At 31.8% G+C, this 24,942-nt stretch overlaps 1 protein-coding gene across 1 annotated transcript in view; it reads left to right on the top strand.

The window, feature by feature from the left end:
* The window catches only part of LOC129971586 (guanine nucleotide exchange factor DBS-like), a 209,037-nt gene that overhangs the window by 23,075 nt on the left and 161,020 nt on the right, over positions 1-24,942 (top strand). Inside the window, exon 2 of the mRNA XM_056085487.1 lies at positions 21,686-22,165. Within this exon, the coding sequence (XP_055941462.1) occupies positions 21,686-22,165 (480 nt within the window). The remainder of the gene's footprint in view (positions 1-21,685; positions 22,166-24,942) is intronic.

Raw genomic sequence — 24,942 nt, 5'->3', positions numbered from 1 at the left:
GCTTTCGTATCAAATGACCAAAATTGTCTATTGTCATTGCCTAGTGCTGACCTTGAACTGCAAACGATTTCGATCCCTATGATTCAGCGTCCGGCTCTATCCGGCCTGCTGTCACGCATTCGAATGAGCAGTTGTTATTCCTGTCAACGCACTCGAGCATTCACATCGTGCGAATTATGGCCCTTTTATTGCGTCCGTCGCCTATTGAACAAACCTGCTCTGTAACACAGTCATGTCTATTGCCCATGTTTGTGTAATGAAAAAAAAGACTCCCAATTTTTTTTTTTTTTTTTTTTTTTTTTTTTTTTTTGCAGATTATGGGGAAACCGAAAAATAGTAAATGGAAAATTTAGAATCTTTATAGATACGTGATCTTCCAGCATTAACGACAAAATAAATCGCGAAATATTTTATCAATATTGATATTTTAATGTTCTAGTTAGTGGTAATTTTTTTCCGATACACATAATTAAAGAATTTCAGTAATGATAGTAATTAATAATTTTATTCAGTAAATTTTCAAATTCCTTCTTTTCTTTAATGCGAGATATTCTTTGCACTTTATTTTGTATAACATATCTGTGCCAAATATAATTATTTAATGTGGGATTCTGCATATTCAGCTGGTATTGCATTTTTGCAACGTATATACTTTGTTGAATGACACTTCATTTCGTTATTTTGTGTAACATTTCTGCGCCAAATATAATTATTTGATATGCGATATTTCATATTCAGTTTTTATATTGTATTTCTGCAAAAGAATGTTCTTCTTTTGAGTACGATACTTCGTCTCTTTAATTTGTAGTATAATATTTCTGCCCCATATTTCCTTGACTTTATTGATATGTGACATTTATTTTGTATAATGTCTAAGCGCCAAATTTACATGGCCCCTTTATTGTTCGAGTTTCATATTTTTTATTTTCTATAACATTTCTGTTCCATATTACCTTGTGAACGACTTATTTTCCAGTTAATGAGTGATTCGTGATGCATATAAAATTTCTTAATTGTGGCCCAATATTTAATTACAACCGTTTAAGATAGGCATAAGAATTAAATTTTATCTTATATGAGTTTAATAAATGTATTGTTGAGAAAATAACAAATTTCTAATATTTCCATAGCCCTTCGGTTCTGTTGGTTCTATTTAAAAAAAAATTCTTGGCACTTTATTATTTTAGGCGGTACAAATTCCACTCTTCTGACACTAAAACCAATAGAGTTATGAATCATTGATTTTTTTTTATTTTAAGCCAGTCAACGGCCGCCTTAGCAAACACTGTCCATTGAGTAGGTGGTCTTCTTCGAAGTGACCATTGAAGTAGTTTAAAACCTTGTAAAATAGTGACATTACAAAACATTTAATTTTATGTTTTCATACATTGTTAATTTTAAAATGTTATAAATTTTTTTGCATAATTTTTAACATTTTTTATCAGTACAAAGATATTTAAATCCTCTTTATTGTTTCGTAAAATGTTTAATCGAACCAATTTTTTTCTATTGTTGAAAGCTGTAGAAGAGCGATACTATTTATTATCTCCGCAATATGCATGCAGAATAAATGAATAAAATTCTTCCATCGCGAACGACAACGAGCTGCAAGAAATTATATTGTGACAGTTATGTTTCTAAATGCCCCATGATATCATAGGAAGTAACTCTATTAGAAAATTCATGTACTCAATATATATAGAACAAGTGTAAGGCTATTAAAATAACGCAGAGTATATCACAATCTGATAATTAGGTATACTTTGTTGAAGGAAATCATGAATATCAGATTATGCCAATCAGATTTTGTAAAAATCAAGCGCAATCAAATACTGTTCGTTTCAGAATTCTGAGACTAACAGATTTGAACGATTGTACTTCGCTAAAAGGTGGAATGTAGAAAGGTGGGCTGATATTATGCAGTTGTTATGCATTTTCCATTTGGCAGTTGTTGCTCAAATGGACAAGCTTGTACAGAGCCAATATGTACACACACATTGATCTTTGTTATTAATAGAGACGAAATAAGTTCCAAAATTTGAAATATTAAAGGCTTATAAAAACAGATTTTCACAGATCATAATAGCGCTTAAAATTGGTTATTAACATAACAATAAAAGCTTTGATGATTACAATTGTATAACATGACGATCATTTTTTCTATCAAAATAGTATGAAATAAGGCATTTTATACATTCTGAAGTTCGTTCATGTTATTTTATGGTTAAATGCGCAGGGGAAATATTTCTCGGTGTAACACTTGTTTTCGATTGTGTAACCTGAACGACTACGGTCAGTTCACGATGGAAAATGATCGTGAGGGATCCTCGTGATCATGCCTCACGAAGCACCGTGCCTCAACTCAAGGTCGCTTTCCAAGGATCCCCGCTTTTTTTTTTTTTTTACACCTCAAAAAAAAAAAACCACTCTGGGTAGCAATCTCAATTTCCGCCACCGCTTTCCTACAAACAATATATCAGAAATCATTGTAAATTGAGGTGCAATTATCAATAGATTCAATTATATGAACATTCAATTTACGGTTGAATAGAGAAAAAGGCGTTATGTCGATGGCGAAAAATGATAAGTGTAAAAACAATCGAGTAAGAAATTGGACTTTCTATAACAGCTATTAACGCCGTACTTGGCGATAATTTTATCCAAAAGCAATTGACGAGGCGAGGTTTTCTTACAGAAATTTTGATACTATTTAAATATTAAAACATAACCAATGATCCCATTCAATCTGTTTTGTACAACGTAATTATCAAAATTCACTCATTTTCAGCACGTATCATTTGAAGATATCTGAGATAAGAAACATTCACATTTGGAAAGTATCAAAATCATCAAACTTGATATTAAAATAATTGTATCTGAGATAATGCTAACCGAGATGTCACTTTCGGGAAACCATTTTGAAAAGGGCCAAGTTAATATGGATGATAATGATTTTGGGGATGATTTGTTTCCTGTTTTCGTAAATCACAGTCGAATCAGGAATAATAAATAATGGCCCAATTAAGAGAAAAAGTTATTTGAGAATTATTGAATATATTACAAAATTGCATTAGAAATGAAAAAGAAAACACGTAGTAATACAATAATTGTACTTTTTAGTAACTCGCCGCATTTGGCAATTATTATTCATTCTCGAACTCCTAAAGATCCTCCGGGCTTTTGTACATGCTGGGGTTGAAAGGAAAGATGAAAAAAGGAGATATTTACATTTCGTAATAGGGTGAACGCAAATTATTCGTGGAATTAGCTGTGAGGTTTGAACCTCGTAGATATATTTTATTTGAAATTTTAATTGAATAAATTTTTATTGAATTTTGGCAATGATCTCTCGATAATTTCCAAGAATACTATAACAAGAGAATAAATTTGGCATCGTTTCAAAATTTAAAAAAATTCTTTTTTAATTATATTAATTTAAAAGTTGGTAAAAAAAAAATTCTGGATTGTGGAAATGTTTTGAAATTTATTTTCCCAATTTCCAACAATAGATCAGGGGTGTTTGTGCTCCGGGGAAACCCCGGAATTCCGGGGATTTTGAACTTCGATACCCGGAAATTCCGGGGATCGTCGTTCAAAAGGAAGTAGGAATAATAATGAATTATTTATTTTGATCTGGGTAATTTTGTTTGCTTTGAAAGCAGAAAACGCAAGGTCAGTGTGTGTGGTGAAAACTTTTCCTTTCTTTCTCCAAAGGCAGTGATAATGCGTGAAAAGGGGGAAAAAACTTCTTTTTTGTTCTTTCCTTATTGCGAGTTATGACTCATTCCTCCGGTTCTCGGACATTCTCTTTTGGATTCTTTTCGGCAAGTAGGCGCGGCAGAAAAAAAATGGAGAGACTTCGTTCGACCAGATGTGCGATCACGTGACCTGGGTTCAAAGGTCTTAATTTTGCAAAAAAAGTAATTCATTGAACTTTTATAATTAGGTCATTCAATACTTCATAACTGTAATTTTTCCTCCCCCCCCCCTTTCTCGAAACTCCAAAATGTCGGTAGTAAGTCCGTAAAAGTTTCAGGGGATTTTTTGGGGTCCCACAAACACCCCTGATAGATTACATTTTTCACCTAAGATTCACCCCGTTTTCCTTGTCCTGTTTAAATCTGTATAGTTTACTTGACAAATAAAAAAAATGAAGTTGCTGTATCTCGAAGGTTCGAAGTTGGATGATCCTGACATTTATATTTTTTTATATAGCTGTGATATCATGGGACTGGTCTCTATTTAAAAGGTTCACATACAAAATGAATAGACCACATATGCGACAATAAAAATAACACCACTATAATGTCTAATAATTTGATGGTATCAAATTGTCAGAATCCATTGAAACACCTGATCGCAAAGGTGACTTATATTTTATGAATAAATGCTTGAATATTCGAGAGGCATTTTTTTCTAGCACCAAAGGGTCATTAAAAAGATTGTTAATTTAAAACAATCTTCATCAGTTTCTTTTCTGTAAAGGAAAAAAAAAATTCACAATATTTGCATACATTTTTGTAAAATTAATGAACGATAAATAAAATTAATAATTGCTGATTAATTCGTAGGAAAGATGACTATATTCATGATTTTAATATAAGCGTCCCTTGCTGCCGCATAATTATTCATTGGATCATGTTCATTTTCTTTATCAAAACGTTGTTTGAAAGAAAGAAATCCGTTACATATATATTCCAGTTTACTATTTCAAAACTGACACTGACTGAATACATCAAATAACATGGTAAAAACCTTGAAAGGGGGGCGTGAGCCGTCATTCTTGATCATAAATGAAAGCGTGTGACTGAAAAATTGAATCTGGATGTCACGATTCGAGAATTTCTGTTGTTTCTTTTCCATTATTTTTAGTTCTGTTAAAATCTATATCCGGTGCTCTGTTCGTATAAAAGCCTGAAACATTTAATTGAATTGGATCTTAGTGAAGGACATTGCACTGAAAAAAAGCCTCTAGGTGACGAAATTTTCAATATCCGGACCCGCCCTTCAATTGTAAAGAAACCCGGGGGGTAGAACATTTTTCTTTGTCTCTTTGGCTAATTTTCTTCGTATTATGAACAAAATGATCTCATACTCGGCATGTTTATTAATTACCATGAAGTCTTTTCTATGTTGATGATTATCTGAGGTAACTTTTGTTCTGTGGGCCATCTAGGATCTCTTTTGTCACTTAAATTCTGTTTTAGATTGTAGCCTACTTTAGGTCTCTTTTAGTGTTGTTGGCCATCTAAGATCTCTTTTGTCACTTACAGTCTATTTCAAATTGTTGGCTAATTTGGTCTCTTTTAGTGTTATTGGCTACTTTGGTCATTTAAGATATCTTTTGAGTTGTTGACTACTTTGGATCTATTCTGTGTTGTTGGTCATCTAAGGTTTCTTCTGTATTGTAAGCCGCTTAAGGTTTCATTTGTATTTTCCACTTCTATTTGTCACTACTTGTATTATAGACCACCTAAAGTTTTTTTTTGTATCGTTGTCATTATCTGTCTCTCATCTGTGTGTGATGGTTTGTATGTACAGAAATCAACAATAAACAAGTAGCGAGTCGCTACCACATAACTGCAGCAACATAAAACGTTCTGGACGAACTGGCTGGAAATCAACAGAGAACTACTTCTTGCATTTTTGCGATTTCGCTCATGTTGCTCCCGTAATAGGACATCGAATGCCTGAGAAGAAACTACGAATCTCGAGTCGTAATAGAGATCTCGCCAAGAATCCCGCATAATAGGGCCAGATTTATCGCCTTTACCTAGCGTCAGTAATCCAGCATCCATTAGTTATCAGCAAGACTATCTTTCTTACTTTGAAACTAACTGCATAGGGAACTAATGTTATAGATTCGTAAAGTTATTGAAAGCATTACACGAATTTAGGAATTCATTGCATATTATTGTCAAATTATGATTTTAATTTAACTAGGGAGATAGAATTTCTCAGACCGGAGTTCGTGTCTGACTTTTAGATCATTACCTTTACGATTTTTTTTTCTAATTAATTATATTTAACATAGAAATATACAATTATAATTTAATAGAAAATGTAATTAAAGCATTTGTATTTGCAAACTTACTTCAACCATATATATTTAGTTTTTCTAATTTTTATTTATTTTCTTCACAAACCAGACACACAATAGATTTGACCAGTGAGAAAAGTCGCGATAATATTTTAATATTGCTCAGTATAACTTGCTTAAAAGATTATATTGTTTTGTTGCGTCGCCAGATAATCTCCATTATCAAATGTTCGTGCACAGTATGGTAAGCAACTATACTATCAAAGTGCAAGTCTAGCCGCCAGTGCGAACGTGGGAACTTAAAATTTCGTTATTATCAGATGCAAACATAGTATTATTTTGGGAGTAAGTTGACGATAAAATCGATGCCGTTTCTGTTTATATGTGTAAAATTAATCTAATTTTCTCATAAATTAAGTTAAAAAATTTTGTAAAAAAAAAAACGCACCTTTTAAGCATTTTTTTTTTTTTTTTTTGAAAATTATGAAAAAAAAATTACTTGTATTTTTTTTTTTTGAATTTTTTAGAATCAAATTAAAGAGATTACTCTGAAAAACTTTACAATAATGAAAGCAAGAAGTGTTCTGTTCTTCTAGAAGCCAAAACTCAGACTTGTAAATCGGAATTTTCCTGGATTGCAATTCATTTCTTTGTACTAGCCGAATTTCTCTGTTTAATTCTTATTTGTTGTCAAGACCAGCTTATAATCTGAAATATAGTCTCTTACGTGTTTGAATGCTGTACTACTTTGAAAACTTCTGTGTCTAAGAAGTTCAGACTTTTTTTACTGTAAATAGTGCTGTCGGTAAAAATCTCATAGGACAAATATAATTTCATTGCAGAACATCACGTAATTATAGTACAAATTAGAGATTTTCATTTTGTATTTTAAATGGGCACATAATGAACTTTAAAAAAATCGTTATTTATGTAAAAATTGATTTAAACAGTAATATACATAAAATAAATGAAGTTAAATTAACTATTAAAAACATTCAAATGAAATTTAAATATTGAGCTTTCCAAATAATATTTTAAAATATTTTATCTGATGTCTCGATTGCAGTGCAAGCTGTTCAAGAAATAATATGTTGTAGCATAGCTAAGCATGGCTGTAGCGCATATAAATAGCTAACTAAAACCGAAATTAACTGCTGTTATATTTGAAAAGTAGCCCAGCATCACAATTTTGATATTTTTACTTTCTCGTAATCATAATATAGAGAAAGTATAGTAGTTGTCAAAAAATTCGAATTCGAGTTCTCTACGTTTTAGACCTCAGAGTTCGAAAACTGCATTTTTGGAAATTGTCCATCTGTCTATGACAAAGATAACTATAAAAAAAAAAAAAAAAAAAAAACGATTTGATCTAGACCGTTTAAATATGTTATACGGTCTTAATACCAAATTTGCAGATTTTTAACAAATGTTGAATGAAATCTGTTTAGAGGAAGTCCATCTGTCTGGCTGTTCGTATATAAGTTAATGCGACAATTACAAAACGAAGAGAGTTAGATTAAATTTGGTGCAAAGATTTTAATTTATAAAATTTTGTATGAGAATTTTGTGACTACACGTGTAGTTTTTGGGTCAACTTTTTTTGTTTTAATCAGTTGGAAAAAAAAACGCATCTAAAATACAAATTTGATTTTCGGATATTAACCACATGCCAGGAATTAATCGCCAAGAAATTCGCCAAGGATGGACACGATAGATTTAGTAAAAACGCGAAATTTACGTCAAAGCTTAATATTTTATAACTATTGTATGCCAATATTATGCATAGCGTTCTTTGTAATAGAGATTTAATAGAGACTTGCGAGAAAGTTTTGAGAAGACCACTCTCGCTGGTATAATTATGAAAAATAATATTCCTCTCTTTAAAACGGCAATTTTACGAGATTCTTAAAGGTATTGTACATTGTTAGATTCAACTTCGTATCTCGTAAGATTTTGCATGAATGTAAGTACTAAAACTTTGCTGTATGTGCAAAAATATAACATAAGAATTCCTTTTTGTGAAATAAATCGCTGATTCCTTTCTTTTTTTAAAGCATATGGCATTTCCGAAGGAGAATTTTCTATCGTTTCATTATGTCTTCTTTTCCAACATCATTTATTTCAAAATGTGTTCTGCATTTTAGAAGAATGGTTAAACACTGTTTCGAAACTTCAAGTGTTGATTCATACAAAGTTTAGCAGAGTAACCATTAGCGTAAGTTATACAAAGCCTCTCTCCAAGCTATTGTCCATTATAGATACATATATTCACGGAGCATATCATTGAGTCCGTCAGGCAACCTGTCGAGAAGATAGATCTGCATCTCGTTTCCACTTCATTGTAAAGGCAAAGGTTCAGGCAAGTTGCGCAAGGCTAGGCCTCGTGTCTTCCAACTCCGGGGACTGTGGATAGGCAGGCGATCGCGGGCGTTTGTTTTATCGACAGCAGGGCGTGTGTGTTTGCACATAAATCGTTTTCCAGTTCAGCACACCGCCCCTACTATCTGCAGGCCGCATCGCAGGGCGCTGCAATGAGAAGGTCATATGGTGACCTGGCTTGGTGATCGCACGCATGTTTTATCTGCCCTTTACTAAAAAGGAAAGTGTTCTTATTTTTTTATTACAAGGGCATCAAATAGGCTCAAAAATGAACCTTATGCCTTATTGAACAGATTGAGATGTGACATGTAGTTTTTATTCTATGTTTTAGAAAGGGGTTGACTAGAATTGACCGATATTAGAGTTTGGAAAAGTGTTTAGCCTTTTATTGCGGAAGAATTCAAACTCAGCAAACAATGCTGGAACAATGGTTCTCTTTTCATTCTTAATAGACTATTTTGCAGGAAAGCATTCACTCTTTAACTCGCAACTAGGTGCTGTTGTGTAACCATAGTGTCTGTTACTTCTCACGCATATATTATGTCTTTTTATTGTGCTCATTAAGTTGTAAAGTCTGAGGGACTTAAAAAAAAACGTTGAAAGTAACTTTAAAATAAATGGACCGTGTATAGCATGTCTAACAATGTAATCAATGCCATGTCATTGGTATTTGAACTGTTTGTTTTCATTAATAGCTGAATTCCCTTCCCATAACTATAACAAAATAAATAAAATAAATAACACTAACATAAACTTCATATTTTTCATTGATTTTTTTTTTTTTTTTTTTTTTTTTTTTTTTTTGCTTTGCAATAATACTTATTCTTAGCGAGTACTTAATCTTGAAGACATGAAAGTGCGAACATTTAGCAGTACTTATATCAAAGTTTGCAACCATTAGTTTGTAAAAATAATTTATTGTCATCAGGTTTTTAAGCTATATTAATTAAAATGACTTAAAGAAATGTACTTGAGTGTATTTCATTGCTGCCATTTAATGTCTCTTTTTATTTAAGTCCACGTTTAAAGTGACAATTTTTTTTATCATTTTTCTTTCTATCATTTATTTACTTAAATAACCATTTTTTTCATGATGAAATCATGATATGAGTGGAAAAAGTTTAAGGAATAAGTTTGAATCCTTCTCAGCTTTAGAGAAGGATTCAAACCACTAATCGAGTTAAATTTGATGAAAAATATCTGACGTTAAGATAAATGAGTGGAAATTAAAATATGCATTTCACTTTAAAACAGCATTACGTACAAAAGACTTGAGAAAAGAATTACTAGGGGTGAATGATCTAGTTTTATAACGTAGTTTAGTGGCAGTTCCATCATAAATTGTGTTTATACAGGGTGGTCGTATAATCTTTTCCTGTTTACAAGAAAAGAAAAATAAGTTGCAGAAAGAACTTTTGAATATAATTTAAATATTTTACTGTGGAATAATCGTATTTTTAATTTTTACTATCTGGTATACGTAGTATAGAGAAGATATAGTAATTGTCAAAAATTCGAACTCGAAATTTTGATGAATCTCCACGCTTTGCTTAGCTATCTTTGTCTATTTGTGACAAAGATAACGCTTTGAGCTAGACAGTTGAAATTTGGTGTGCGATCTTTGCTCTAAATTTGCATATTTCTGTCAAATTTGTAGTAAAATCTGCTCAGAGGAAGTTCATTTGTATGGATATCCAAATATAAATTAACACGATAATCACAAAACGAAGAGAGCTAGATAGATAAAATTCGGTACACAGATTTAACATGTTCAGTATAGATACATCTCAAATTTTGAGTCAAATTCAGCTACAAATTGACTGTCTGTCGGTCTGTATTTTCAGAAATATGTAAACACGATAGTTCATAAACTCAATGACTTAAATATATCAAATTTGGTATGGTATTTTTAACGGTATGGGTAATGTATTGTCAATGCAAAATGCCTGAGTTATTTCTAAAGTCAAAGCTGCTACTGATTAAGAGAGATAAATCGAATCAAAAGGAGATTTCTTTGAATTTATATATCAATTGTATGTTGAAAAAAGAACAAGGAACAGCGTTAATCAAACTGAAAAGAAACGAAATGAAAATATTAAGAATTCATAGTTTTATAACAACTGCTTACATATAAAATCTGTAGACGGAATTCCATTTTTGTTTCCAAACATATCACTTTGTTAGTAGCTGATTGCTCTTTGATTCATACAAAGACTTTCAGTTACCAGTAATTTCTCATTCCATTTTAGATTCGCCCGTTAATATTTCATGCTTTGGCTTCTGTAACGCTTCGATAATGACATTTAATTGTAACTAATTGTTTTTCTGAAATAGCCTTAGTTTGGCCATCTAGAAAACGTGCTTTGTTTACATTATCTCTCTGCATTTTCAAGCAATTTTTCTACAGCCTAAGGCGCGCAGGCTCGGATAATTGAAAGCTTGCGCAGTGTTTACATTGCGACCACAAGTATAATTCGTCCTTGTAATGATTGTTACGCTTCCACGGGTTTCCTTGGTCAGCGACATGGCATTCATAAAACATTTCATTGAAGAAAAAAAATAGAAACATATCTTGCATTCCTGCAGTTACTGGACGTAATTTTTTTATCGCTTCGGGTCTATTCGCTGTTACTTCTGTAGTTCATTCTCGTTTATTATAATGTATTGTAAAAGTTATACTCCGTTTTTCCTGGAAAAAGAGTAAACAAGTGCAAAATAAATACCAAAACGTTTTTCTGTGAAATTCTTTTTTAAAAGAATTGTTTTTGTTTACATGCGGCAGGGTTATTTATATTGTGAATTTTAATCAAACGTAAGATGGTGTAATTGAATTTTGGAGCCAAAGAAAGACTGAAACGAAGTAGTTTGATAAAATTCTTCTTTATTATAAAGCATACTCTGTTTGAAAAACTATTAAAAATATTTAAAGTTTTAATAGTGCTCTTCAATTTTTTATGAAAACATCAATAACATATACTGCTCGATGAATTTACCTTTGATGTTAATTTAACATCCCCTTCTTTATTCGATATCGATGAGCAGTTGCAGATTTGATTTGATGAATCTAAGAATTGCAGTCCAATTAAATATGCTGAATTTTAACCAAAAAGCCTTCGGAACTTTGCTGTTATGATTGACGATCCTTTGATTTGTTGCTTTTTCATAGCGCCAGGATTCAAATTTGACCTAAACAGCAATTTTTTTCAGGATTCGGATGAAATATTATGAAATGAAAATTATTTTTTCATAATCTGTATCAACCTTTTAGTCCTGAACCGAAAATGTCAAAACTATTCTGCTGATTAGTTGCCGAATGTTTTACAAGTATTGGCGATTTGATGCTGTTAATTCTACAAACTGAAGATGGATTGGAAAGGTCTCCAATATTGTTTTTTTTTGGGGGGGGGGGAATGAGCGATATCAAATTGATAAATACTTTTAACGATTTTTTTTTTATCAAATTGATATAGAGGTCTTTTAGCAACGCTTAAATCCTTTAGACGGCTATTGTGACTTTATGTGAACATTGGTTAACTATTAATTTCTACATTAAGTTTAATAAACCTTTCGTGTTTATTAAGCTTAAAGCTTAATGCAGAAATTTTGAACTGATAATACACTCAGTATATCAAACGCACTTAATTTTTATTAAAGAGGGTGGATAGAACAACTGTGACATCAAAATCATGTTTATATTAAATATCATTACTTAATGTGCAAAACGTCGTATATAAAAGTTCCATTTGGCTGAAATCAGTTTGTCAATTATATCTTCATATCGCTAAAGCATATCGAACTTCCTTTATCGAAACATAGGATGATTGCTAAGATAAACAATGTAATGAAGCATCATTGTTTTAATGTATAAATTGGACGACTTGGCATACCTTGGCGATATAAGTTTTGGATTGCAAAATAATGGCTTTCTAAATATGCTATACTTTACACTTCCGATTTAACTCGCCAAATTATCATTAAAACTCCACTTCTCATAGTGTCAAATATTGCTTCATTTGTGTTTGTAATTTCCCTAGGAGCATTTCAGAGCTGAGAAACATTTGTAAATGAAAGTAGGGAGATAAAAAAAAACTCCATCTAGAAAGTTACAGTTACAAAAATCCTATTATGAGTTGACATCAGAAAATATCTTAAGAAAGCTAGTGATGTATTCATTTTTGTTATGCAATCTAATTTCTGCAGTACTTCATTAATTAGTACAACATGATTTGATTGCGTAAAAATTTTTTTCAAGATTTGTGAATGTGTACGTTTTTCATGATATATTTACGAATTGTACTAATAGACTCTCTTATTTTGATACAGAGATATATAATTAACTAATAAATTGTATATATTATTAATTTGCGATTTTGTAAGAAGACATGTTTAAATAAGTAGAAGTAAACTAACTGATAGATACAGAGCACTTGAATTTTATTACTTTTTTTTTGGAGGGGGAGGATTTTTTTTTTTTTTTTATTAATTTGCTTATAAATTGTAACTAAAAATGACAGAATGAGATGATATTATGAAGCGAAAGTTTTTTATATTTTTTTGTTCATGGGTATAAAATGTTCATTTTTATAAATAAATTTTTCCTGAACTATTTATCATTATATTGATGAATATCTCTACAACTAATATATTGAACAAGCTCTTAAAAATTTTTTTCGAGACAATCCACTTCTCCTGAGTGAGCAAAACAAAGCAAAAACATTTTCTTTAGATTATCTGTTTTAAATTTATATATAGCTACAATCTATTATAAGAAAAGAAAGTGCGATTTCTACAGATCGTTTTTTCGTCAACAAATTTAATGTTCTTTCAAACAAAAATCATTTCAAAATTCATATAAATGAAGCATCAAAGAACATTTCCTCTATCGAAATTCTAAATTTAAAAATAACACTTAATTCCATCGTTTCAAAGTGAAAGTGCAATCCGATTTGTTCCTAATTCGCAATCAATCGCAGTTATTTTGGACGCGAAAATAGCGGAGCGCGAGATTCCTGCGCAAGCGTTGACCGCCGCTTTATTGTGTTGCCGAAGCGTGACCAATCAGCGGCGGGCTTTCTTAACCTACATTCGAGCTGGAGATTTGTGTCCCGCAATCCAATTAGCTGCGGAAAAGTGTTTTCGGGCGGGGATTTAAACCTTGGACGTTTTGTGCGCTAATCCCTTCTGATGGTTTGGGGAAGTATTTATGGATGGGGTTGTTTTTGCATATGTTGACAATGCTTCTCGGAATAATATGTTTACAATTGAACTGCTTCCTATTTACGTCACAAAACTATTAAGACCAAAAAGAAAAATATACCAGAAATCCGATGTACTGAATGAAAGTAGTGATAATAAAAATTTAATTGTGAAATAAATAAAAAAAACATTATATTGGTTTATTTTCCTGTTTTAGATTGGAATGGTTATAATTTATTCTCTGAGATTTCGATTTTATCCTTGTACTGATATCATATGAGTTCTATCTACTTCCTAATTCTGTACACTAGTCTGTACCACATTTCTACTTAAGTTTTTCTCACCGATTTTATACTAAGATGCAATCTTAGAAAATTTCAACCATTTTTTTTACCGCCTAAAATAAAATGATTTTTTTATAGTTGTTTAATATCAGGAAGTCTTAAAAAATTTTATTATGGTATATAACTATTTGAAATAGGCTAACAGATTTCTGAAAAATTTTGTCTTTTTTTTCAAATGCTGGCAATAAGATTTATCGAAAGGTAAGCATAATTTTTCCGTCATGTTTTTCTCGTTAAGAGACGTCACTTTGTGAGGAATTTTTCTATATTAATGCTCCACAGATCTTAAAAAGCATATAATAATCTTTTGAATGTAAATAAAGCTGACATTGTGGTTTAGCAGTAGCTGTTGATGTAAATTTTACTTACTTCAAATTCAGTGATGATTTGATTTGGTTTCATTTTATTTATCTTATTATATTTATATCTCGTTTTTAAATTCGATTTATAATTTTATATCTTAGCTGCAAGAACGGTAAATCAGTCAAATGTATGGCCATTTATTAATTAAAAGATATTTTCATAGATTCCAAGATATTTTTTTAAATATGATCGTTGTTACTTAAGATATGACCAACAGATTGTAAATAATTCATTGGTAATTCATTGCTGTACTTCTATCTTAACAAAAGGAACATCGTACTTGCTATTCCCCATCTTCTCTTCAGGGACATCTGATACAAGAACGATAAATATCAGAATGGTAATTGATTCTCGTCGCCCTGGTGAGTGCAGAAATGGTGCGAGGTGGCTACCCTCTACCAATGATGGGCGAGCCGCTTACGGAAGAGGTTGTACCGTAGCTGGTGATGGGCCTAAGAATTCAACCTTAGTTTCAATGCTTTCAATTCGATCATTCAGATTTTTCCGTGAGGTTTCGGGCGTGTTAGAGTAATTAGTTGTGATGATTCGATTCTCCCCTTCTTTTCTGTTTTGTTTATAATGCCATGCAGATGTTGGTATATATTATATATCCATTGTCAACATAAAAATGTCTGTGCTGTGGACAGCTTTTAAAATATTGCCCTTTTTACTTTATAATAAATTCACTGACATCTTAATACACTTTTGAAGTACCGGTATCCTTTTCCCCATCTTTAGCTAGTTGTTATTGACTTCGTATGTGCATGAATCTATTTAATGAGTAAATGCATTTAAAATATTTTGGATGATGATTGCTATAAAATAACTGTAAATAAAATTCTTCCCATAGAGGACACTTAAAATATAGCGGATATATGTTTATCTGATAGTATTAAGCAGCTTTTTCGTTTTTGAATAGTTGTAATCAGCTTTCAAAAAATTCATAAATTAACAGATTCTTAAATTTTTTTAAAAACATGTTTCTAAACTGTTAAACACTTCGACACTTTTCTTATATTTTAACATTTTTAAACATTATGATCATTTACTCTTTATAATATCGAATCTATAAAGAGCTACCTTATCCTTAGTACTTGAAATTTATTTTCGTTTATAAACAGCACATGTTCTGTCTGGCAAAAGTTATTGATTACCATTTATAAAAAATATTTCTAATGTATAGTTAAATATCAATGATGATTTCAAGTCCACATCACAATTTTACAAATTTTGGAAATGTATATTTATTTTCAAAATCTTGTCACGATATATCTGAAATGGACTCGCAACCCACAGTTTGCGAGCCCATGTTTTAAATACTAAGAATGGAATGTTGTATAATTGTATTAATTGCCTATACATATTTCATGTGCTCATCGTATTTAATCATAAGTAATGTATGTGACAAAATAAATTTTTAAATAAAATTTTAAAAAATTCCTCTCGGTAATCGAGAAGGAAAAGATAGATTCCTTTACATCTAAGTTACTATCCAGCAACGTAGATTACTGATGTTAGAAGCAGTCAAAATTAGGGATTGAAAGTCACTTTTCAGCCCCTCGCATCTAAGATATTGCTGCTATTGAAAAACTTTAAATACAAAAATTGTTCGTCTTAATGAGGCACTAATTTGGGTAACTGAATTTATTTTTCTCTCTTCAATATTAAGAAAGCTATAGCGAAATGAAAACTTCAACTCCTCACCATTTCCGCCCCCTTTGAGCTAGATGGGCCATTTACGAACTTGTCCGTGATTTTTACATCCCAAGTCAGTTGAAATCCAAACAATAATTACACTGTTCACAAGATAAAATGGGCAAAGCGTTATACGCATATATATAAACTTTTGAACTAAGGACCATGACTTTTGGGTTCTAAGGACCATGATCGGTGAAGAACTGAAGAAATTTCCCGGAAGTCTTGTCATGAGAACCATTGCAATAGGTAATCTTACTATAGGAATCTACCTAAAATAACTGAGTACTGTCTCTAGAAAGAAATTTCTTATTGAATCTTATCACGTAACACCTTAGCAATATAAAGTAAATAAACACTTGAAAAGTAATAAGCAAAAAAAAAAAAAAAAGTATTTAAAGAGAATATTAATTAAATAAAAAAAAGCGAAAGAAAAATACGAGATTTGGTGCACTAGAAACAAGTTTAATAATACAACTCACGTTTTTAAAAAGAATAAAGAAACGAATAGAAAAAAAATTGCTGTTAATACGTCTATAAATAACCACTTTTAAAATCCTTTACTACCAGCAGTAGTATTACGCATGTTTCCCATGACAAATCTTGATTTAATGCGATTTACTGTCTTTTAAAATATATTTAAGATCTTTTGTCAAGCAAAGAGAAGTCTCTTTCTATCAAAAGAAAACAGTTTTTTTTATTCTTCCGACGGTTTGTCATTTCAATGCCACTTAACTCTCCTCGGCGAAAGTTGAGGAATGAAGGGGGGGGGGGATCGAAACCACCTGACAGCTGAAAAGTCACAATGCGTCTTCCTTGAGTGTAAGGCGGGAAAAATCAAACATCTTCATTGCGTTCATTCATAGTTCAATGTCCCAGACGGTGGCTGCTGAGGATCAAAAGCGCCGATTCGATTTGCAGCTGTTGCGTCCTTAAATATCAATCGATAATAAATACATTTTTTATTCCAAAATTCGAATTCCAAAACTTTCTGTGTCGTCCTTATATATCATTCAAAAATGACTCCGTTTTTTAATTAAATTCTTTTCGGGTTTTCTACGAGTAAACGAAAAGAAATAAAATAAAATAAAATGGAATGCAATAAGGACCATTCTTACATTCTGTAATAAGGGTATTATCTCTTTCCGCCTGCATAAAACTGAAAATATTGGAAAAAGCCCTAAATGTCACGAATTCTAATTTTTTTTTTTTTTTCACATGATAGTTATGTGCCTCACAGCATAGTAAAACAAACTGGTACTTATGTATTAATTACATATCATTGGCTAAAAAGGTTTATTAAAGGACATCTTTGATGTGAATCTAGCGTTTTTACTAAATCTAGCTTGTTTTTTGTTATTGATCGCTGACATGCAGTTAATCCACTAGTACTAGAAAGTCGATTATGTGTTTTTCTATGTCTTTTTTTCTTGATTGAATGAAACTAAGATTTGACAAAGAACTGCATTTGTAGTACCAAGAACAGGTACCACATTTTATTTATATGAGTCATTTCATTTTTGAGTTACGTTCACATGCTTGCGAAAGTACAGATTGGCAGATATTTAACCCTTTAACAGATTTAATTCAAAATTTGATCAGATTCTACACTGGTTAAACTGTGAGCCAAATTTCATTTTCCTAAGTTATTAAGTTTTTAATTATAGCGCTTATTTGTGAGCAAAAGTACAGACAGACAGATGATCAATCCCTTGACGGATTTGGTTCAAATCGGGTGTTGATCTATATTTTAAATGTGTACCGAATTTAATTCATCTGGTTCTTTATATCTGGGAGTTATCGTCCTGACTTGCATTCAGACAGCTGGACAGACAGACTTTCTATGAATGATTTTCCCTCTAAAGTTAATAGAAATCTGTAAATTTGAAATTAAGACCTATACCAAATTTTATTCTTCTAAGTTAAAGTATTTTTTTTTTTTTTTTACTTATCGGTTTTAAAGGCAGGCAGATATAATTCCAAAAATGTGTTTCTCAATCTCTGGGAGGGAATGACTCGTAGAAATTCTTCAGAATCTTGGGTTCGAGTATTTTGACAATTATGGTATTTTCTTAATTTACTTCGTGTACAAAAAAGTAAAAAATGGAATGCAGCTAGGAATTTTTTTCCATTTTCTCAAATAAATGTGTTATTCCGTGTGTCCTCTCCCCACATAAATAATTGTACACCCTCAAAAAGTCCTTGAATGCCAAAAATGCTCAGACTGCCATGCTGAGTGTTTCGTACATCGGAATAATCATTACTTTTAATTAATAACCAGTTAATTAAAAAAGAGGCGTCATAGTGCACTCTGCCATGGATTGAAAACCGTATATCTGTCTCTGGATCCATCTATAAAATTTATATTATTTAATAATCAAGTTTAAGCTATTTTTTTGTTTCTAAAATATTTTCGTTTTTTATATTCTATTGTAAGTTTATTATACGAGATTAATAGATTCCATTAAATCTGGAATAAGTTAATTTTTTAAAAAGAATTTCGATGTTCTTGTAATATTTATCTATGTGTCCAGTTTAGATTGGAGATTATATATCGATTATCAACAATTATGATATCGATGTAATAAAATGTTCATTAAATAAATTTTATTTATTATTGCTATTTTTTTGGATAAAAATAAAGAAAGCAATAATAATAATAAAATTGTGATCAGAATATGAATTATGAACAACTCCACTGCAGGAGAGTTAACAACGACATTTTTTTTTTTTTTTTTAAATATTTCATTTGAAGCACATGGAGTCATGTCGATTTGCAAGCAAAGATCAGCGACAGAGAAACTAGCAATGGCGTATGCTTCAAATGTGAATTAAAAAATAAGGCCTTTCTTTTACAACTAATAATGCAACATTCTCCTGCAATAAATATCGATTTATAAAATCATTTTTTATTAACTTTGCATTCGATAGCTCTTCTCCAAATGATGTAAAACGAATTTAAAATCTTTATTTCATGATCAGCCTGAATTATAATGTTATCAATAAAAAAAAACTCCATTTAATATATGAATTTAGAGTTGTAGGAAAAACATCCTCCTTTCAAAAATTAAAATATTTGTTATGATATATACTAACCTCAATCTTTTTTATCTCAATCATTTTAAAACATCATTTTCCTTAAGACCTTTTATAAGCTTGATGCAAAGTAAAAATGGCGTTTAACTTTTTTTCTTGCATAAAATATAAATGAAATGTTTTATAACAGATGCGAAATAAGAAATATTTATCTTTTGGTGACCATTCTATTATTAGTACAGCTGATATTTTCTTCATTAAAAAAGAAACTGAGATATGATTGAATCAGTTGTCCTATCAATATAAAGGATCAAAATTTCGAATTGTCATTAATATTTATAATGTAATTTCATTTTGTTTGTATTTTTCGGAAATGCTAATCCCGTACTGTTATCATAAATCTTCTTTGCTCTGCTTTTTGATATCTTAATTTAAATGTCAATTTTGTTGATTCAACAAAAGAGGTTGAATTCTGTTCCGTTTCGCGTCTATTTTTATTGTAATAAGTAATTAAGATGATAACTATATTGGAATAGATGATGAATATATGGTGCATTCAGACTCATTCGCAGTTCATCCTCGGTACAAGATCGAAAACGAAACGAATGGTTTGTACCTCTTTATCTGGAGCTGGAATCTTGCCCAGAGAACAATGCTTTTTGGGCAGACATCTGTTACTGGAGTGTCGGTGTAGGCCACTGGGTTAGGAATCATTATCCCCACAATGGACTTCGGCAGACAAGAATAAAAACGTTCTCTATGTGGTTCTATCTTTGCAATCGGAAACTGAACATGACGTTTCAATGGAACAAATAGCACTTTTCTGACATCGTTCTGTAATCCAAAATAACTCGCCACCAAGCACTGACACTGGATGGGGTTTATGGTATGAAAAAATGACCATTTTTCTGAAGAGAGGCTGAGAGTGATTCATTTCTACATGAATGTCACTCCTAACATGTTGGCTCCTAATAAGATGAATTTTCAGAAAAAGCCTTAATTTTAGGTGTGTAACTCAAACTTTAGTTCTATTTAACTGTGTTTTATCAAACACCAGGAAAAAACCGCGTTGATTTGTGTAAAGCCTCGACTTCTGAGCAAGCGAGTTAGAATTGCCAATTTGAGGGGGAGTGTCACGGAGTGCTTGAACTCACAAGTTGTTATTTCTAATGGCACTTATCCTAGACAAGCCCACTGATTTTAAGAAGTCATTTTTAAACCAAGGGTACGTCTCTTGCTTTTTCAGTAGCGCCATTTAGGGCCAAGATAACGACTTAGCTACACACACGTCACAACCTTTTTTACGGGGAGACTTCATTCATTCATGCATTTCATTCATTCAACCACAGACCGTAATTTAGATCTGAATCAGAGAACGATCACCCCTGATCCAGTACTTCCAGTGGTATTACTCTCGACATGGGGGACTTTGTGACCTCGACAGATTTATACGCGCGTCAGTCACCACACACGCTGGAAGTTTTCGGCCGGCGGGGTTCGAACTTTCAACCCAAAGGACGCAAATCCAACGTCCTACCAACCAGGCTATCCCGGCTTAGAACTCAAAAGTTCTTGATTTTTGGACATAATAGGTTGAATAGAGTAAAGACATGACAATGAGAATACATAGTAAGTTGCTATGCTGGATAAATTAAGAATTTCAAAACTCGATTTCAGCAGTGATTTACCACGTATGTTGGTGAGTGCACATTATATCCGACATTGCAGATAAAACATCCTCTCGCTAATGTGATGCAGAAGTTTGTAGAGGTAAAGAGCCAACTATGATGCTGCCCTAGTCACCTTAACTTGGTTCAAAATTAGATTTCCCAAAATAAATTTCAACTCCCCCCACCATTTTTAAATATGGAACATTATTATACTTAAACTAAATTCAAACATCTGGAAAAGATTTTTCTTTAAAATTTTGGAAGAAATATCTTAATTTTGAGGACTTTTTAAGCTAAGAAGGTAGAAATATCTTTAAATTGAGGAAAATTTTCAAAACAAATATAAAAAATTTTCGAAAATATCTTAACATTTTAAGAATACTAAAAGGAAACAAAAGACAATAACTTAAGACTTCTTTTTTATCAATAAAAGAAATTTCAAAAAAAAAAAAAAAAAATCTCACTTTTTTGGGAAATGTTCTAGAACATTCCGAAGTGTGCATCTTTAGTCGCAAGCAACACTTGGTGTCGGTAAGAGATTACTAACTAGGTTCTAGGGAACATTTTAGAATTCATTTATCATCATGAATTCCGTGTGCAATTACTAAACTGTCAGTCTTGAAGGTGGATTGTATTAGTACGAAAATTTACGTTTCACCCTCGTTTATAGATTTAAATTCCATAAACCACGGAACAACTTGCGCTATTTCGTATTATACCATATTGAAATGTGCGCTGTAATAACAATTATTGATGTTCCAAATTTTGCTCATGAAATTTAAATAAAGATTTTGTTACAATTAAATAATTAATTTTCCATTCTTTAAAAACAAAAATAACATAAACCATCACCGCTGTGTATTTAGGCTAATTATTTATTATTGTTATCAATAAAATGTGTTTTAAAAATAAAAGAAATATCATGATAAGCAAATTATGCTTATTTATTTTAATTTTTTCAGCCTCCATCTGAGCAAAACAACAACGTTTGCTATGTAAACAACTCGGCCTGTTTTACTTTACCCCAAAGCGTCATTTCTTATGATACTAGAGGACCAGTTCCTGAATATTACGCACCAGTTCAATCTACAGCTACATCTACAGAGACCGAATCCAACAGATCGTTATGGAACCAGACTGAACCTTTACAGTCCATGGAGACGCAGTCAAGTACTCCACAGACTTCTGAATCCGGCTATGGCGTCTTGAAACGTCGCCATAAGGTAGCCAAAGGAGTACAGACAGAAGAGGTGCGAAAGCGCTGTTGGCGGCATAGGCGCGATTCGCTCCTCGATAAGAGTCGCCAAAATGAAAATGATGGAACTCTGTCCTCACGCCAAGAGTCCAAACTTGATGTTTTATCGCCGAATTCATCATCTAAGTCAGTTTTGCGAAGAGCACTACCTAATGTAAATTTTTCAACATGGTCCAGGGCAAGCAAAGTAAGTGCTGCGATTTTTTTAAAAAAAATAAATCTATAAGCAAACTTTTAAAGGGAAAAAAAAACTGCTAAGTGCTTAGCCAAATTTTGCATTCTTCAAATTTTGTGCAAAATACTATTAATTTATCATGTACTAGTTTTAACACACAAATGTTGTCTGGCAACACTGTATTTCTTAAATGTTTTGACAACTTAGAGAGTTTCAATTTTCTTATAGGGGCACTATGAAATACTGTGTAATTTCCATTATTTTGTTTACTTTTTAATACAATATCATTGGTCGCGATCAGGGTTGTAATAAGATATGCGCAATGCCATGCGCAGTTTTACTTACCACCCCTCTTATCCACCGCCACTTTTTTTAAAAATTAAAGCCAGTCACTCCTTTACCACAGAATTAAGCACTTAATCATAAATCTTTAAGTGCTGAAACCAAAAATTCTGCTTCAACAAATTCCCTTGTAAAACTATATAAGTTCAAAATACTTTTACACTGACATTTTCCCTGATTTCTCCCTTCTTATTCGTATTACGTCTGTACTGGGTCATGTTTCTATTAAAAAACTTTTCAATGCATCTTGGAATGCAAGTCTTTCTTTAATCTTAAAAAAGAAAAATTCTTTACCATTAGAAAAAAAAAATTCAAAATTTATAAGAAAGAAATTCCCCGAATTCCATTAGTAAAGGAGAATTTTATTTATAATTTTTCTTCCAATTATATTCTTATTTATATATACAGTATATTCCCAAGTATCTGGTCTAATGTGGCTGATAGGCAGATTGAATAACAAAACAAATGGGATAGGCCGGAGTTCTGTGAACTTATTTCTTTACCCACCAATATCAGAAGGCAATGTTTTGATACCAAAATTCACTGTTATAATACGTATTTTCCCACTTCTTATTGAATACTAAGCCCTCCATTTATCTCAAGCCACGCAGAATGTGAACGCGGTCGCGGCTCGGTGAATGATAGAAGCAGTTGCTGGTAACGCATCGAGTTAAAATGGAAGGCTCTGTACTGATAGTTTATATACTGCACTGCACGTTTCAACAATTGTTTAGAGAAAAAGGAAGTTAATGAATATAAACTATTCGCATTTTAACATAAATTCTGTAATATATAACTTAAATGCAGGAAACATAAACAACATTGCCAAGGCAACGCCTAGCCGTTCTCATTTAATTATGATGAAAGAAAACTAGGCCAAATAGTACGGAAGCCAGAGAGTCGGGAGTGCGAATCGGATACTCGGGAGTGTAGTATGTATAATTATTGAAATTTATGTATTTAAACAGGAATATTAAATATTCTATCATAGCTTCAAGAAGTGACAAACAGATTTGATTTGTTGGTTAGTATAGGCGACTGAATGGAGACAAATATACATAGATTTAAGAAAAATATATTGCAATTTAAACTTTATCCTTAGCAATAAGGGTATTTACTCTATTTTATAACAAGGTTCCTGACGGCGGACTTCTGTTCACGCTGAAACCTTATTCGTGAATCCGGCTCGCGACTATCCGGCTTCCGTACTTTCCAGCCTAGTTTCATTTCATCTTAATTAAATGAGGAAGACAAGTTGTTGTCGCATTGGCAACATTATTTATGTTTCCTGCATTTTAGTTCGCCGTTACAGAATTTATGTTAAAATGTGAACAGTTTATATCCTTTAACTTACTTTTTCTCTAATAAATTTTAAAAGTTTGCAGTACAGTATTAAACATATACAAATTATCAGTACAAAACCTTCTGCTTCTATGATTTACCGGGCCGCTGCCACGTTCACGGTATATGTGGTTTGAAATAAATGGAGTGCTTAGCATTCAGTAAGAAGTGAGAAAATACGTATTATAACAGTGAGCTTGGGTATGAAAACTTTGCCTTCTAATATTGGTGGGCAATGAAATGAATTCGTAGAACTCCGGCCTATCCGGCTTTTTTCTTATCTGGCCTGCCCTTCCGCCACATTAGGCACGATACTCGGGAGTCCACTGGAATCCTTTGGCATAATAACTGTGCGGCCCATTGTTTATTTGTTTACAAGTTATACCTTCTTATCTAAAAGCATATATATAGTATCGGAAAAACATTTTGGACTGAAAGAGGGTCGCAAACGGAATAAGTTTAAAGAAACCTTGATCTAAATGATTTATTTTTCAATTATAAACTCTATGATTACGGCCATAAATCAGTGTTATCGTTCTTAAAGACAGTCTAATTGTTTTAAATTTTAGTTAAACTTTTTCCTGCTGTCGTATTAGGTAATGATAGATAACAAACTATTGTTATCGTTCCTCAAACATGACAGTTAAAAGTTTGCGTGATCAGGAATTCTTTTTTTTAGTTATGTTTTTACTTTTAATTTTCTCCTTCCTCTCGAATTTGTTGTAACAAATGAAGCATGAAGTGGGTCGGCTTTATTTAGCGAGTAGATTTTAAATTACATTAAGAGTCTTTTTTTTTTTTTTTTTTTTTTGAAAGGATGATTAGTTGTTTGCAAAGCTTTTAAAACTGACAGTTTTGAGAGGTGAACAAAGACATATTCCACATTAAGTTTAAGCTTGAAGAATGTAAATTAAATTTTTGTTTATATTTAATGTCCCCCCCCCAACCCCTAGCAATTGTTTTTTATTATTGAGGTATAAAATGCACGAAGATATATAATTTTTGACATCATCATAATAAAAACTGTTTCGAATATATTTTATGAATTCTAATCACTATATTGATCTGCTTGAAATCCTAATTACCATACTGACCTCTTTCGTTTA

Source organism: Argiope bruennichi, chromosome 6 (genome assembly GCF_947563725.1).
Source record: "Argiope bruennichi chromosome 6, qqArgBrue1.1, whole genome shotgun sequence".
NCBI lineage: Eukaryota > Metazoa > Arthropoda > Arachnida > Araneae > Araneidae > Argiope > Argiope bruennichi.
The sequence above is the reverse complement of the archived record's forward strand: the minus strand, read 5'-3'. Positions and strand labels throughout refer to the sequence as shown.